The sequence below is a fragment of the Salmo trutta genome, chromosome 6, assembly GCF_901001165.1.
Source record: "Salmo trutta chromosome 6, fSalTru1.1, whole genome shotgun sequence".
Classification (NCBI taxonomy): Eukaryota; Metazoa; Chordata; class Actinopteri; order Salmoniformes; family Salmonidae; genus Salmo; species Salmo trutta.
This window is the reverse complement of record NC_042962.1, coordinates 25749351-25762360: the sequence shown is the minus strand read 5'-3', so window position 1 is coordinate 25762360 and position 13010 is coordinate 25749351. Positions and strand designations below refer to the sequence as shown.

The window sequence follows — 13010 nt, the reverse complement described above, 5'->3', positions numbered from 1 at the left end:
GGGCTGTAGTGGAGCAGGTTGAGAGCTTCAAGTTCCTTGGTGTCCACATCACCAACAAACTATCATGGTCCAAAAACTCCAAGACAGTCGTGAAGAGGGCACGACAACGCCTATTCCCCCTCAGGAGACCGAAAAGATTTGGCATGGGTCCTCAGATCCTCAAAATGTTCTATAGCTGCACCATCGAGAGCATCCTGACTGGTTGCATCACTGCCTGGTATGGCAACTGCTCGGCCTCCAACCGCAAGGCACTGCAGAGTGTAGTGTGTACGGCCCAGTACATCACAGGGGCCAAGCTTCCTGCCATCCAGGACCTCTATACCAGACTGTGTCAGAGGAAGGCCCTAAAAATTGCTAAAGACTCCAGCGACCCTAGTCATAGACTGTTCTCTCTGCTACCGCACGGCAAGCGGTACCGGAGCGCCAAGTCTAGGTCCAAAAGGCTTCTTAATAGCTTCTACCCCCGAGCCATAAGACTCTTGAACAGCTAATCAAATGGCTACCCAGACTATTTGCATTTTTACCCTGCTCTCACTTTACCTCTACCTACATGTACATATTACCTCAATTACCTCGACTAACCTGTGCCCCGCACATTGACTCTGTACCGGTACCCACTGAATATAGCCTCGCTAATGTTATTTCGTTGTTGCTCTTTAATTATTTGTTATTTTTCTTTCATCTTCTTTTTTAATTTTGTATTTATTTTTTACTTCAGTTTATTTTAGTAAATACTTTCTTAACACTTATTGTTCTTAAAACTGCATTGTTGATTAAGGGCTTGTAAGTAAGTATTTCACTGTAAGGTCTACACCTGTTGTATTAGGTTGTATGTGACAAATAAACTTTGATTTGATTTGAAGCACGTGCATCTCCTCACTCTTTCCAGATCGAACCTTTTCCTCCATTGATGGAATGAACTTTTTTTCCTCTCTCATATTCCACTCGTTTTCCATTCTTTCTCTTTTTCTCCGCTCATCTTTAACCCTGTTCATCCCGCTCTCTATTTACCCTTCATTATTCCTCCATCTCCCCCTCCCCCCTCTCTCTCTCTCTGCGCTGTAGTGTGTTTGTGCACTGTCAATGAGCGTCAGATAAAAGGATCTCGGTGGTCGCTGATGTAATGATGATGAATGCTGCAGCACTGCCAGTCCCCCCCCCCCCCCCCCCCCCAGGGATCCCCCAGCACCGTGCTGCTCCCCACCCCCACCCCCAACCCCCATTTGGAAGTTCACCCTCAGCATTTTTCTCACAAATATTATTTGAGTTTATGTAAGTTTCCATACTATGTAAATTCAGGACAGCAATAGATTGTGACTAGTTTGATTCCTTTCGATAATGGTCTCCTTAAGCAGTTACAAAAATTAAAGGATTTTTCAAAGGCAATGTTTGTGGCTTGTTGTTTAACTCGGCGTGAAGAGAAAAGATTCTCTTTTTTGATCAAAGGCAAAAGTTTATTTCGGTGTTTGACTTTGATGTGCACCATTTGCAGATGACTTTCAACTCAGAGCCTTTGTCACCAAAGCGTATAATTTATGTTAAATTGATTTGCTTAATGTGCTTATAAAATAAGAATGTTTTTTTTCTTACCAACAGTCTGAATTGTGGTATTTTAAACCTGTTTAATCGCCTCCCTTTCTGTGGGAAAGGATTATGGTGGCACACAAATACAGATACACCCTTTCATTCTCCCTTCACTAATTGAGTGTGGGACAGTCATTTCAAGGAATAAACATTAATATGAAATTTACATTTATTTTGGGTAACGACTGCAACCGATGCGTGGTTCATAATGCCTTCTTTTGTAAGGTGCTTACTGAGCGTGCAAAGACCAAACCTTCTGTTAAACAGACAGAGAATGAACATTATACATCCTCTGTAAAATGTTGCTTATTTTTGTGATGTCTCATGCAAACGTGGTGGAGTATTTGATTTTCTACCCACTGGGCACACACTGGTTGAATCAACATTGTTTCTACATCATTTCAATGAAATGATGTTCAACCAATGCGGAATAGATGTTAAATTGACATTTGTGCCCAGTGGGTATTGACATGTAAGTAGATTAGTGTGTATTCTCTAACAGCTAAGGTTCAGGGTAGATGCCCTACAGTACATGACAACATACAGTATCATGACTTTCAAAAGTACTGTATAATATTATGTGCCTCCCTGAGAGACGTCCTCGGGATAGAAAATAGCATTAGCATTTCCTGGCTTAGATTGGAATCGTCAGAAACGGCGCATCCTGCATGTACGTACAATGTGACATACTTACGCCTTACTCAGTAATGATAATGGTTATAACTAGATTAGGTCATAACTAGGGGCCCAGAGTTTTCCCCGGCCAGGTGACATAGGAAAAACTCTGGGCACCACTGATAACCCATGTACTGTATGTGTCCAGAAAACACAACTCAGGTGTTCCAAATCAGATATCAGTTATATTGCTTGAGTGTGAAGACACTGAGAAGTAGAAAAAGAGAGGTTTCAAGAAAAACAGAAAGAAGGAGAGAAAGAGACAGACAGAGAGGAACACCTGCAGGACGGGGTGATTGGATGTAGCAGTGGCGTCCAGGTCAGAGGGATTATGGGTGAAAAGGTCCTGCTTTTAATTGCTGCTCTGGAACCACGGACCGCTCCGACCGCCTCGTGGAACACAAAAGGGCAGTCAGCCACGCTTGAGTGGCCAGGGGCTGTGAATATTTGCTCTACCAATGGAATGTTTATGCCCCTGCTTTCTCCTCACCCATCATTCCTCCCCCCAGTATATTTCCCCCTTCTGAATCTGAACATTCCCTCCCTCCTGTCTTCCAACCTTTTCTTTCTCTCTTTTCCTCCTCCTCTCCTCTGACTCACCTGGGAGGAGGCAGAGAGGTTTGAGGGCTCAAACAAGGAAGGGAGCGCATGCACACAAGCACACACCGGCAAAAGCACGGGCATGCCAAGGGTCAGTCTATAATGGGAGGAGTTTCTTTCCCTTCTCCCTTTTCTTATTTTTTCTCATCTTCTTCGCTTTTGCAAGAAGTTCAATCGTCAGAACGGTGTAGCGTGTAATTTAAAGGGGGGCAGAAAAAACCTGACTCGGGGGCTCTATTGTCTGATCTCCCCTCTGCCTGAGATGGACTGTCAGTCGAGGAGCGCCTCACGTTTGAGTTTCTATGGTTGCGGGCCGCTGAAAGGGGGTTGAGCGGCTTGCTGTCTCTCTCGACCCAGGACCTAAATCGATGGCGAGCTCAGGAACTCTCTCTCTCTCACTCTCACACTCACACTCACACACACACACACACACACACACACACACACACACACACACACACACACTTGTTGTTCTCCCAAAAATAAAAAAAAGCACTGAATCTAACCCCAAACTAAAACACTCATCCTATCAAACGCATACCAGTGATTTGAGATGAGATCTGTTGTAGAAAGGGTGAAACGAGGTCTGGAGTGACATGGTACACATGTATTCATGTGGGAGTGATTAGAGGAAGAGCTCTTGTTTAATTCTGTTTTGATTGGTCGGGGAGTAATTGTGCTGTTTTTTTGGTGGTAACGCCACGATTGCTTACAGATGTTGTTGTCAGTTAGGAATGGACGACAGACAGAGTTTTTTCAGGAGGGTTGGGGAAAAAAATGAACAAAACGCATGTTTGTCTTTATTTGAAAGAAAAATGTTGCATAGATTAAATATTTCCAGCAATTACCCTTGAATTATGGCATGTTTCTGGGTCTAAAAGAAGCAGAGGCATCATGCCCATAGGGGGCACAGGGGCACTTGCCCCCTCAGATTTGCCATTAAAAATGAATTTAAAAAAATAAAACATACCAAAAAAACAATCTGCAATACCAGCCACTTGAAGCTGGTTTTAGCTAGTCCAGACAGGTTCCCAATCTCCCAACCTCATAACCAGCTACCAAGAAGCCATTTCAGGCTATCAATCAAGATTTACCCAGATTTTTGAAGAGATGCAGAGAAGCATATTTTGTTTCTTAAAAAAAAGAACCACCAGTTAGGAGCATACAGACAGTTCAAGAGGAATGCTTAGATATGCAGAAAAATAGACTTAAATAGAATTAAACATAATGATTATGGCTCTAGATTGCAGGAAAAAGCTGTTTCAGGTGTTTTAAAATGCAAACTTATAGCCCCCCCTCCAGACCACCCCCGTCATTCTCACGTACTTTGTGCCCCCTCAGATTTCTGGGGTGCATGACGCCCCTGAAAAGAAGGGCTTGCAGTGGATTTAAATGATCCCATGTTTTAAGTGGTTTAGCACCATGTTGGATTACTGTCACCATGGCTAAGATTCAGGGAAGACTTGACCCAAGTCGAGGTTCTGAACTAAGACGATGTGCTACTATAGACTGTTGGCTGAACTCCGCTTTTAAAACGGAGAGACAGAATTAACCAAAACAAAGTTTATTCTTCGAGAGAAGAAGAAATTGCCTGGCAGCATATTATTCCCAAAAGGACCCCCAGACAAGCCTTCATTTTTGGGGTTGTGAATGTTTCTCTGTAGTATCCCCTGAAGGTTAGTCACTTCTTTCTCTCTGAAAGAGGAGGAATTCTCAGTACGTACTTATCCACAACCTTCACTTCCATGTACTCTAAGATATAACCTAAAACTTATCGTACAGCAACTTCTTTTTCTAATTTACTTTGAAATAAAACATATAGAACTTAATTCCCTTGGTTACTGGAAGTTTACTTTGTCACAGTTGGGTAAGACGAGAAGTTAGCTCGCTGTCCTGTTTGTAGGGGTGAAAAAGGACCAACATTCCAGTTGAAGGATTCCCCGATTTTCCGCTTATTCCAGGATTTGTGTAAAACCTGGAAATTTGGGGAAGGTTATCAGAATACTATAAGGCCATTGGGTGCGTTGAGAGGGCAGTGGGAAGATCAAACATAACAATTATGAGGGAAAATAAACACAGTGGAACTGGTGGATTGACCCATAGCCTTCGCTGTGGCTGGGGATGAAATGGGATTGGCTGGGAGGACTTCCTGATGGTATAGAGGTCAGAGGTCAGCAAACATGAATGTTAGTACCATGTGATTGTTTTCTTTTCAAAGCTTTTAGATGTCATGCCTTTAATTCAACACAGTTCGTTTCTCAAGAGGTGGAGGCATACTGTTGCAGCTCTATTGTTGAGTGAGAGTGTGACATAATCAACTGTTTGAGCAATTACATTTTTTTTATCTTGTTAAAACATTGGTTGTTTAACAATGGTTTGAAGCTTAAACAAAGCAACAACAAAAAAAATGTTTTATTTTATTTTATTTGTTAACTATGATAGATACATACTGGGCCATCCTCACTCAGAGAGACCAGTGTATCTCGTGAGAATATTGGGAATGTCTGTGATGCGACGGTGTGTACTAATGGTGTACTATAATGGGACGCTACATCATTGGTCTCCTCTTGGTTGGGGTACTTACCTGTCCTCTCTCTCTCTGTCACCCCCCTTCCCCAGGTGTCCTGTCTCCATGACGTGCTGAGGAATGAACAGTCGTCATGGAAACCCAGTCCCAGGCCAGTTCTGCAGCTGAGAAGAAGAAGAGGGTGGAGACCATCGTGGCGACCAAGGGCTCGTCGGCGCGCGCCGACATCAGCGAGAAGGCTGTGGCCTCTAGCACTACGTCAAACGGTAAGAGTCTAACTTACCTTAATCCCTCCTTCCTTACCCGCTCTGATCCTCTCTCTTGTTCTTTTCCTCGCTGGTCCCTTCTCTCTCTCTCCTGTCTATTTGTCGTTTTGTCTCACTCCAAACAGGGAGTTACAATGAGTTGAATGTTTTGGTCATGAAGATGAAATATTGGTGTTTCTTCATTTAGAATGATGTTTGTAGTGGAATGCAAGACACGAGTGGATCGTGCTTATGCAAATGTTTTCTGAATGCATATCAGTCATACTCATGTGTAAAACAAGGCTCTTCTGTAAGAGGTTGAGTTCATATGCAACATTTTTTTCTCATCAATATACACACAAAACCCCATAATGACAAAGCAAAAATTGTTTTTTAGAAATGTTTTCAATACTGAAATATTACATTTGCATAAGTATTCAGACCCTTTAATCAGTACTTTCTTGAAGCACCTTTGGCATCGATTACAGCCTCGAGTCTTATTGGGTATGACGCTACAAGCTTGACACACCTGTATTTGGGGAGTTTCTCCCATTCTTCTCTGCAGATCCTCTCAAGCTCTGTCAGGTTGGATGGGGAGCTTTGCTGCACAGCTATTTTCAGGTCTCTCCAGAGATGTTCGATCGGGTTCAAGTCCAGGCTCTAGCTGGGCCACTCAAGGACATTCAGAGACTTGGCCCCGAAGCCACTCCTGTGTTGTCTTGGCTGTCGCTGTCCTGTTGGAAGGTGAACCTTCACCCCAGTGTGAGGTCCTGAGTACTCTGTAGCAGGTATTCATCAAGGATCTCTGTGTACTTTGCTCAGTTCATCTTTCCCTCAATCCTGACTAGTCTCCCAGTCCCTGCCGCTGAAAAACATCCCCACAACATGATGCTGCCACTACCCTGCTTCACCGTAGGGATGGTGCCAGGTTTCCTCCAGACGTGACATTTGTCATTTAGGCCAGAAAGTTCAATCTTGGTTTCATCAGACGAAGTGAATCTTGTTTCTCATAGTCTGAGAGTCTTTAGGTGGCTTTTGGCAAACTCCAAGTGCGCTGATATATGCCTTTTACTGAGGAGTGGCTTCCGTCTGGCCACTCTACCATAAAGGCCTGATTGGTGGAGTGCTGCAGAGATGGTTGTCCTTCTGGAAGGTTCTCCCATCTCCACAGAGGAACTCTAGAACTCTGTCAGAGTGACCATCTGATTCTTGGTCACCTCCCTGACCAAGGCCCTTCTCCCCTGATTGCTCTGTTTGGCCCGGCAGCCAGCTCTTGGAAGATTCTTGGTGGTTCCAAACTTCTTCCATTTAAGAATGATGGAGGCCACTGTGTTCTTGGGGACCTTCAATGCTGCAGAAATGTTATGGTACCCTTCCCCAGATCTGTGTCTCGACACAATCCTGTCTCAGAGCTCTAAGGACAATTCCTTCGGCCTCATGGCTTGGTTTTTGCTCTGACATGCACTGTCAACTGTGGGACCTTATATAGACAGGTGTGTGCCTTTCCAAATCATGTCCAATCAATTGAATTTACCACAAGTGTACTCCAATCAAGTTGTAGAAACATCTCAAGGATGATCAATGGAAACAGGATGCACCTGACCTCAATTTTGTGTCTTGTAGCAAAGGGTCTGAATACTTATGTGAATAAGGTATTTCTGTTTTTAAGTTTTAATACATTTGCAAAACTTTCTAACAACCAGTTTTTGCTTTGTCATTATGGGCTATTGTGCATAGATTGCTGAGGATTTTTATTTATTTAAGCAATTTTAGAATAAGGCTGTAACGTAATAAAATGTGGAAAAAGTCAATGGGTCTGAATACTTTCCGAAGGCATTGTATGCAACATCTTGAAGACACACCAAAAGAGAGGTAGATTTTGACTGTGGACTCATTCACATTTTCATCGTTCACTCACGACACAGCTGCAGAAATGAAGAATATTAGATAACAAGATAACTTTTTCTCCAGGAGTGACTGGGACTGCCAGATACAAGTCATAACAAACCCAGAGAAGAAATGACCATGACTTAAGTTGCAGCTGTGCTCATTAGCCTGAGCTGTAAGACTGAAGTTTTTTTTGGGGGGGGAGGGGTTGACGGGGATCGAGGATTGGAAGGGTTCAGGGAGGTTCGGGGGGATGGAGTAGAGTTAGGAGTGTCCGCGGAGAAAGAGAGAGAGAGAGCACTCTGTCACCCTTGGTTTCCGTCTGAGTTGTAGGATGTGAAATGTTATCTTTCCAGGTCCGTGGCGGGAGACTTCAAACACCCCAGGAGAGGGTTAATGACTCCGAGGGTCTGCCTCTCTCTCTCTCTCTCTCTCTTTCTCCCACTCTCTCCATATGCCAGTTATAGCAGGAAGTTGAGCGGGGTGGGGTGGTGTGTAAGGGGGAATACGTCCTGATGCATCTTGGGAACTCTCTCCCTCTCTTACTCATTCCCAGATGGCCAACACTATTTTATTAATTAAAGGGGGGAAAGAGGGAAAAAAAAAGTTTTATGGTGTGGAAAAAGCATGGATGTAATTTGGCTCTGGTGATTGCAGATTTTTCTTTGTAAAGCTTCGACAATTACTAAATGTTGTAAGGTTTGTCTTGGGAGCTCGCTCCCGCAATCATCCAAAACTGATAGAGTCACACACAATTGGGTCCATAGCTGGGCTTATGAAGGATAAGAGTAGGTAAACAAGACTATTCTAATCAGAGAGAGAGAGAGAGAGAGAGAGAGAGAGAGAGAGAGAGAGAGAGAGAGAGAGAGAGAGAGAGAGAGAGAGAGAGGAGAGAGAGAGAGAGGAGAGAGAGAGAGAGAGAGAGAGAGAGAGAGAGAGAGAGAGAGAGAGAGAGAGAGAGAGAGAGAGAGAGAGAGAGAGAGAGAGAGAGAGAGAGAGAGAGAGAGAGAGAGAGAGGAGAGAGAGAGAGAGAGAGAGAGAGAGAGAGAGAGAGAGAGAGAGAGAGAGAGGCACTCTTCTAGATCCATATCTCTGAGAATCGTAAGATAGCTTATACATTCTTTGTGCAGGTTATAATGACAGCACATTCCCCAAGTGGCCCCAGAACTCATAACCTCTTATCAGGTGTAACCTTACACCCCGTCAACTTTAACCCCTGTAGCCCCCCCTGTCCCCGCTCCCCATACAAACAAAAGGTAATTGTGAGCAGCTGTGGAACCCCAGTGGCTAGCTCTTCTCAGGAAGGCCCAGGCAAATATTTCCCCTGTCATGCTGCAGAGGAGTAGTGGCCCCTGAACCCACGCAGGGGAAACCCTGTAGGACACCCCTCCACCACAGCATGCTATTAGAACTGAAAAGGTGAAAAGTGAAAAGGGGCAGTTATTGGTGGACTTATGGGCTGTTTAGCTTTAGGCATCTCTGAAGTGTTTTCTTTTGCAATACAATTACAACATGATTGAGTGCTTTGGTTTTGTTTGTGATTAAAGCATATGGAAATAAGTTATTGGAAAACCTTGCCTGATAGGCTTTGAGTCAAAGCTGTTTTGGACTTAATTGATTCAAATGTTGGCAAGACCTGGAGGTTATAATTTGATTAGAAGACTCCAATTTTCATTTGAAATGACGTTACTATCCACTCTCCCGAATCTAATTCCAGAACACAAAGAACAAAGAGGAAAGATACAACTTTTTTTCTTTCTAAAGATTAGAAAGTTTTTTTTTTTTATATTCAGTAGATAACACAAGTAAATTAGTTGTGGTTTGTAATTATGATAAAAATACAGTACTTATATTCAGTCAAAACCCTAGGGCTTAGTGTAGTTATACACTTACAGTATGTGACAGTGTGTGTACATATGTCCTGGGGAGTTTCCTAACTTAATAAAAATCTGAGCAGTGGAAATAAAAAATTGGCAAAACTTTTGTTTCTTCCTTTTTGTCCTTTCTCTGTCTTTCTTCCTGTCTTTCGCTCCTTTGTTATCTCTCACTCTCTCACTTTTTAAAAAATATCCTACTACCCTCTCTTTTCTGTCGACGTGCACTCCTCTCACTTCTGATCTCTCCTCCTCTTCTTCCCTGTAAGTTTTGTCTGAGTTGAGAGCTCGCTTGGTGCTGTAACGGAGTATTGGAGGGGGAGCTAGCTGTAGCTAGCATTCCCACATGGTTGGCTAAATGGTGGCTTCATCCTGTGTGCCATTCATGTCCTCGCCCGCTCCCCTGGCCTGACAGCTCAAAAGGACCGACTGGGCCACAACAATGCTGTGATTGGTGTTATTTAGGAGGGCAGGGAGGAGGCATGGGGGAGACCCCCCCCCCACCCTCATCATTCTCCAGGCAGGTGGACCACAAAGTCTCCTGATTCTTTTGTTGCTTCCCTGGTCCCTCCAAAAAAAAAGATGTCCATGCTCTTTGGCTGAATAAATCCTGTCGTCATGGGATAATTTGATAATAAAAAAAAGTAAAACGAAGGGAGGGAAGAAGGGAGGGGGAAGGCCTATTGATTGAAGAGAGAGAGAGAGGGGAAAAAAGTTTCTGGTTGGTTGGTCCGTTGGACTTTTTTGCTATGGACGCTGCTGAATTAGGGAAAGCGAGGGAAGAGGGGGACAAAGAGAATTGAGAGAGAGAGAGAGGATTGAGAGAGAGAGAGAAGGCTAGAAGAGAGGGAAAGAGTGAGCGAGAGAGGGGAAGTAGAGATAAAAATTAGAGAACGTTTTTTGAAGAAAAATTGGAGTGAGAGGGGAGGGTTTGCGTTAGCGAGCTAGTTTAGGAAATTGTAGTGGAATGCATGGCCTAAAGTAGCAGGGTGTCTGTGAACCTAAAATTTTATGCAGGAAGGACTGGAGACCTTTAAACGGTCACGCTTGGAAGAGCAGGAGCAGGAGTCTCAGAGGCCCAAAAGTTAAGCCTTGAAGGGCAAGGAATTTTCTGCTCATGTGTAGTAGGTTACCAGCGATATCCCTAACCCAAACAGAGAGCGTGGCAAAAGTGTTTTGGAGAGAAAAGGAGCTGTTGACTGCTTTGAAAATAGAAAGAAACCTTCTGAAAGAGGGAAGGAGAGGAGAGGGAGAGATACAGAGAGAGAGGGGAGAGATAGAGGAGAAAGAGTAAGGGGCCACCTTCTTTTTAGGGAGCCATTTAAATGATCAACGGTAAATAGAAGGGGGATGTCATCTGACAGAAATAAAGTTCCCGGTTAACAGCGGGGATGGAAAGTCATTTACAGATACGCTGTCCCTGGCCATCTTTGTGCTGCCCAGATAAGGTTTCATTTCAGAAACGGATAGGAGACATTTTCACTTACGGGGCCCCCATTCTGCGACACCTGTGATAACAGCTTGTGGACCCTAATTGAAAATGGGTTTCAAAATGGATTTTCACTTTTCTTCCACTGCCTGCCTCACCCCCCTTCCTCCATCATTGCCCCCCCCCCCCACACACACCTCCTCACCCCCATCAACACCCCCCCCCCCCACCTCTGCTCCCATCCATTTTCCGTTGCTTTCCGTGTGTCTGGAAATATTGGAGGGATGGAGGGCCAGGGAGGAGGGAGAGAAGGAGGGAGAGGGCTGGTATTCGATGCGTTGGGGAAAATGGAGCGTGGGGAGAAGATGATCCCTCAGCACCCTGTCAGCGGGATGACAGCCGCGCGATCCATCTTATTAATGAAATCATTGATCACTTAATGGGACTCATAATCAACTGTTTCTCCACTGTCCTCCTGCCTCTTTACTCCCTCCTTCACACACACACACACACACACACACACACACACACACACACACACACACACACACACACACACACACACACACACACCACACACACACACACACACACCATCACCACTCTCCACTTTTCATTCCACATTTTCTCTCTCTTTACCCCAAAAGTCCGATTTTATTGTGAACAAAGAAATGGAGATTTTATGAGTGGCTTTGAAAAATATGGACGATATCAGAGAGAGAAGTGGGGTGGAGGAGATTTGTTGGTGATATGAAAATAGGCCTGTGTAATCATAATCTATTTCAGCATTTAGTGCCAGCTTGTACAAGTCTTTCTGGCTGGTAGCTCTGGTATCGTAGTGGCGTCACCATTTCTTGTGAGAAAATCTTCTAGATATTGTTGATTTACAGTATGTCTATGGTTGGGGCTGCGATTGCATGAATTATGCTTGTAGACTTGTAGTCTGCTTGTGGTAATAGTAGATTTGACTGTGAGTGTGCTAGTGTGGGCTGTATACATCTAAGTATAGTGGTGTAGTGAGGCCCCTGTGGCTCTTGTGGTTAAAAACAGGGAGGTGGGTCCCTCCTCGCACTCTCTCAGCCAGCCAGCCAGCCGGGGGTAAATGAGAGGGGGTCTGATAGAGGCCTGATGGAGGGATAAGAGACAAACAGCACAATGGAGGAGGCGGGAGAGACCCCCTCTGACAAACCCACCCCATGCCACGGACGAAAGGCGGCTTCTAGGCTCTGTCTGAGTCACACACACACAGACAAACACATTCACGCGCACACACACACGCATGTGCCCACACACGCACAGAAGGAATGACCACTTTATGTTATTCACGTTCACAGTGTTTGAGATAAACAGTATAATGATACAATACGATGTTAAGAGTGAGAGCGGTTGTTAGATACAGAAAGTCAATGTGGCCCTATACACACACACACACACACACACACACACACACACACACACACACACACACACACACACACACACACACACACAGTTGTGCAGTACGCTGTGGACTCCACTGGTGAGTCATCCGTTTCATGGACCTCTGCACTGAAGGCAATTTCCTGCAGCAGCGGGGCGACGGGCTTTGGCAGGGACGCCTCACGGGGGCCTGAGGCGCAGGATTAGGGCGGCCCCGCTGCTCGTCAGGGCGGAGGGGCCCTTAGCTAGCCCTGCCCAACAACCTCAACCCAGCCTGGCCTCCCCCTGCCTGCATGCCTGCCTGGAGGAACCACAGTGGAGGAATCACACCGAACCATCCACCTCCGGACTGGGAAGAAACTCCACTGCCTTTAGCAGTACTCAACTGTAGCATGCAGAATCTGAATCGCTATACTTTCTCTCTCTCTCTCTCTGGCCCTCAGGGGTTAGGGGGAGGTGGAGGTGTTTTGCCCACCTCTCTTATGCCCACTGTCTTGCGGAGATCTGGCAGGAGTGTTTGCTGGGGCTTGGTGTTCCTCAAGATTCTGGTGTTGGCATCATGTAGTGAAGTGGTTCAATATGGGTCACCTTCTTTCATATGTCTACCAATAAAGGGAGTGGAAGCAAACACATTTGGTATTGGTCATTTGATTAATTCAGCCAGTAGTATTATATTGCAGTATAATCTGTTAGTATAGTTTGTATGAACCTTTAAAATATCGTCAATGGAGCTCCTGGGGTCCTTTTCAGTGAAATGGTAAAGCCGTGAG

At 44.8% G+C, this 13010-nt stretch overlaps 1 protein-coding gene across 3 annotated transcripts in view; it reads left to right on the top strand.

The window, feature by feature from the left end:
• The window catches only part of LOC115195730 (transcriptional activator GLI3), a 136569-nt gene that overhangs the window by 24561 nt on the left and 98998 nt on the right, over nucleotides 1-13010 (top strand). For all 3 annotated transcript variants that reach the window (XM_029755900.1, XM_029755901.1, XM_029755899.1), the window contains exon 2: nucleotides 5479-5652. In XM_029755900.1, coding sequence (XP_029611760.1) covers nucleotides 5520-5652 — 133 coding nt within the window. In that variant the 5' untranslated portion in view covers nucleotides 5479-5519. The remainder of the gene's footprint in view (nucleotides 1-5478; nucleotides 5653-13010) is intronic.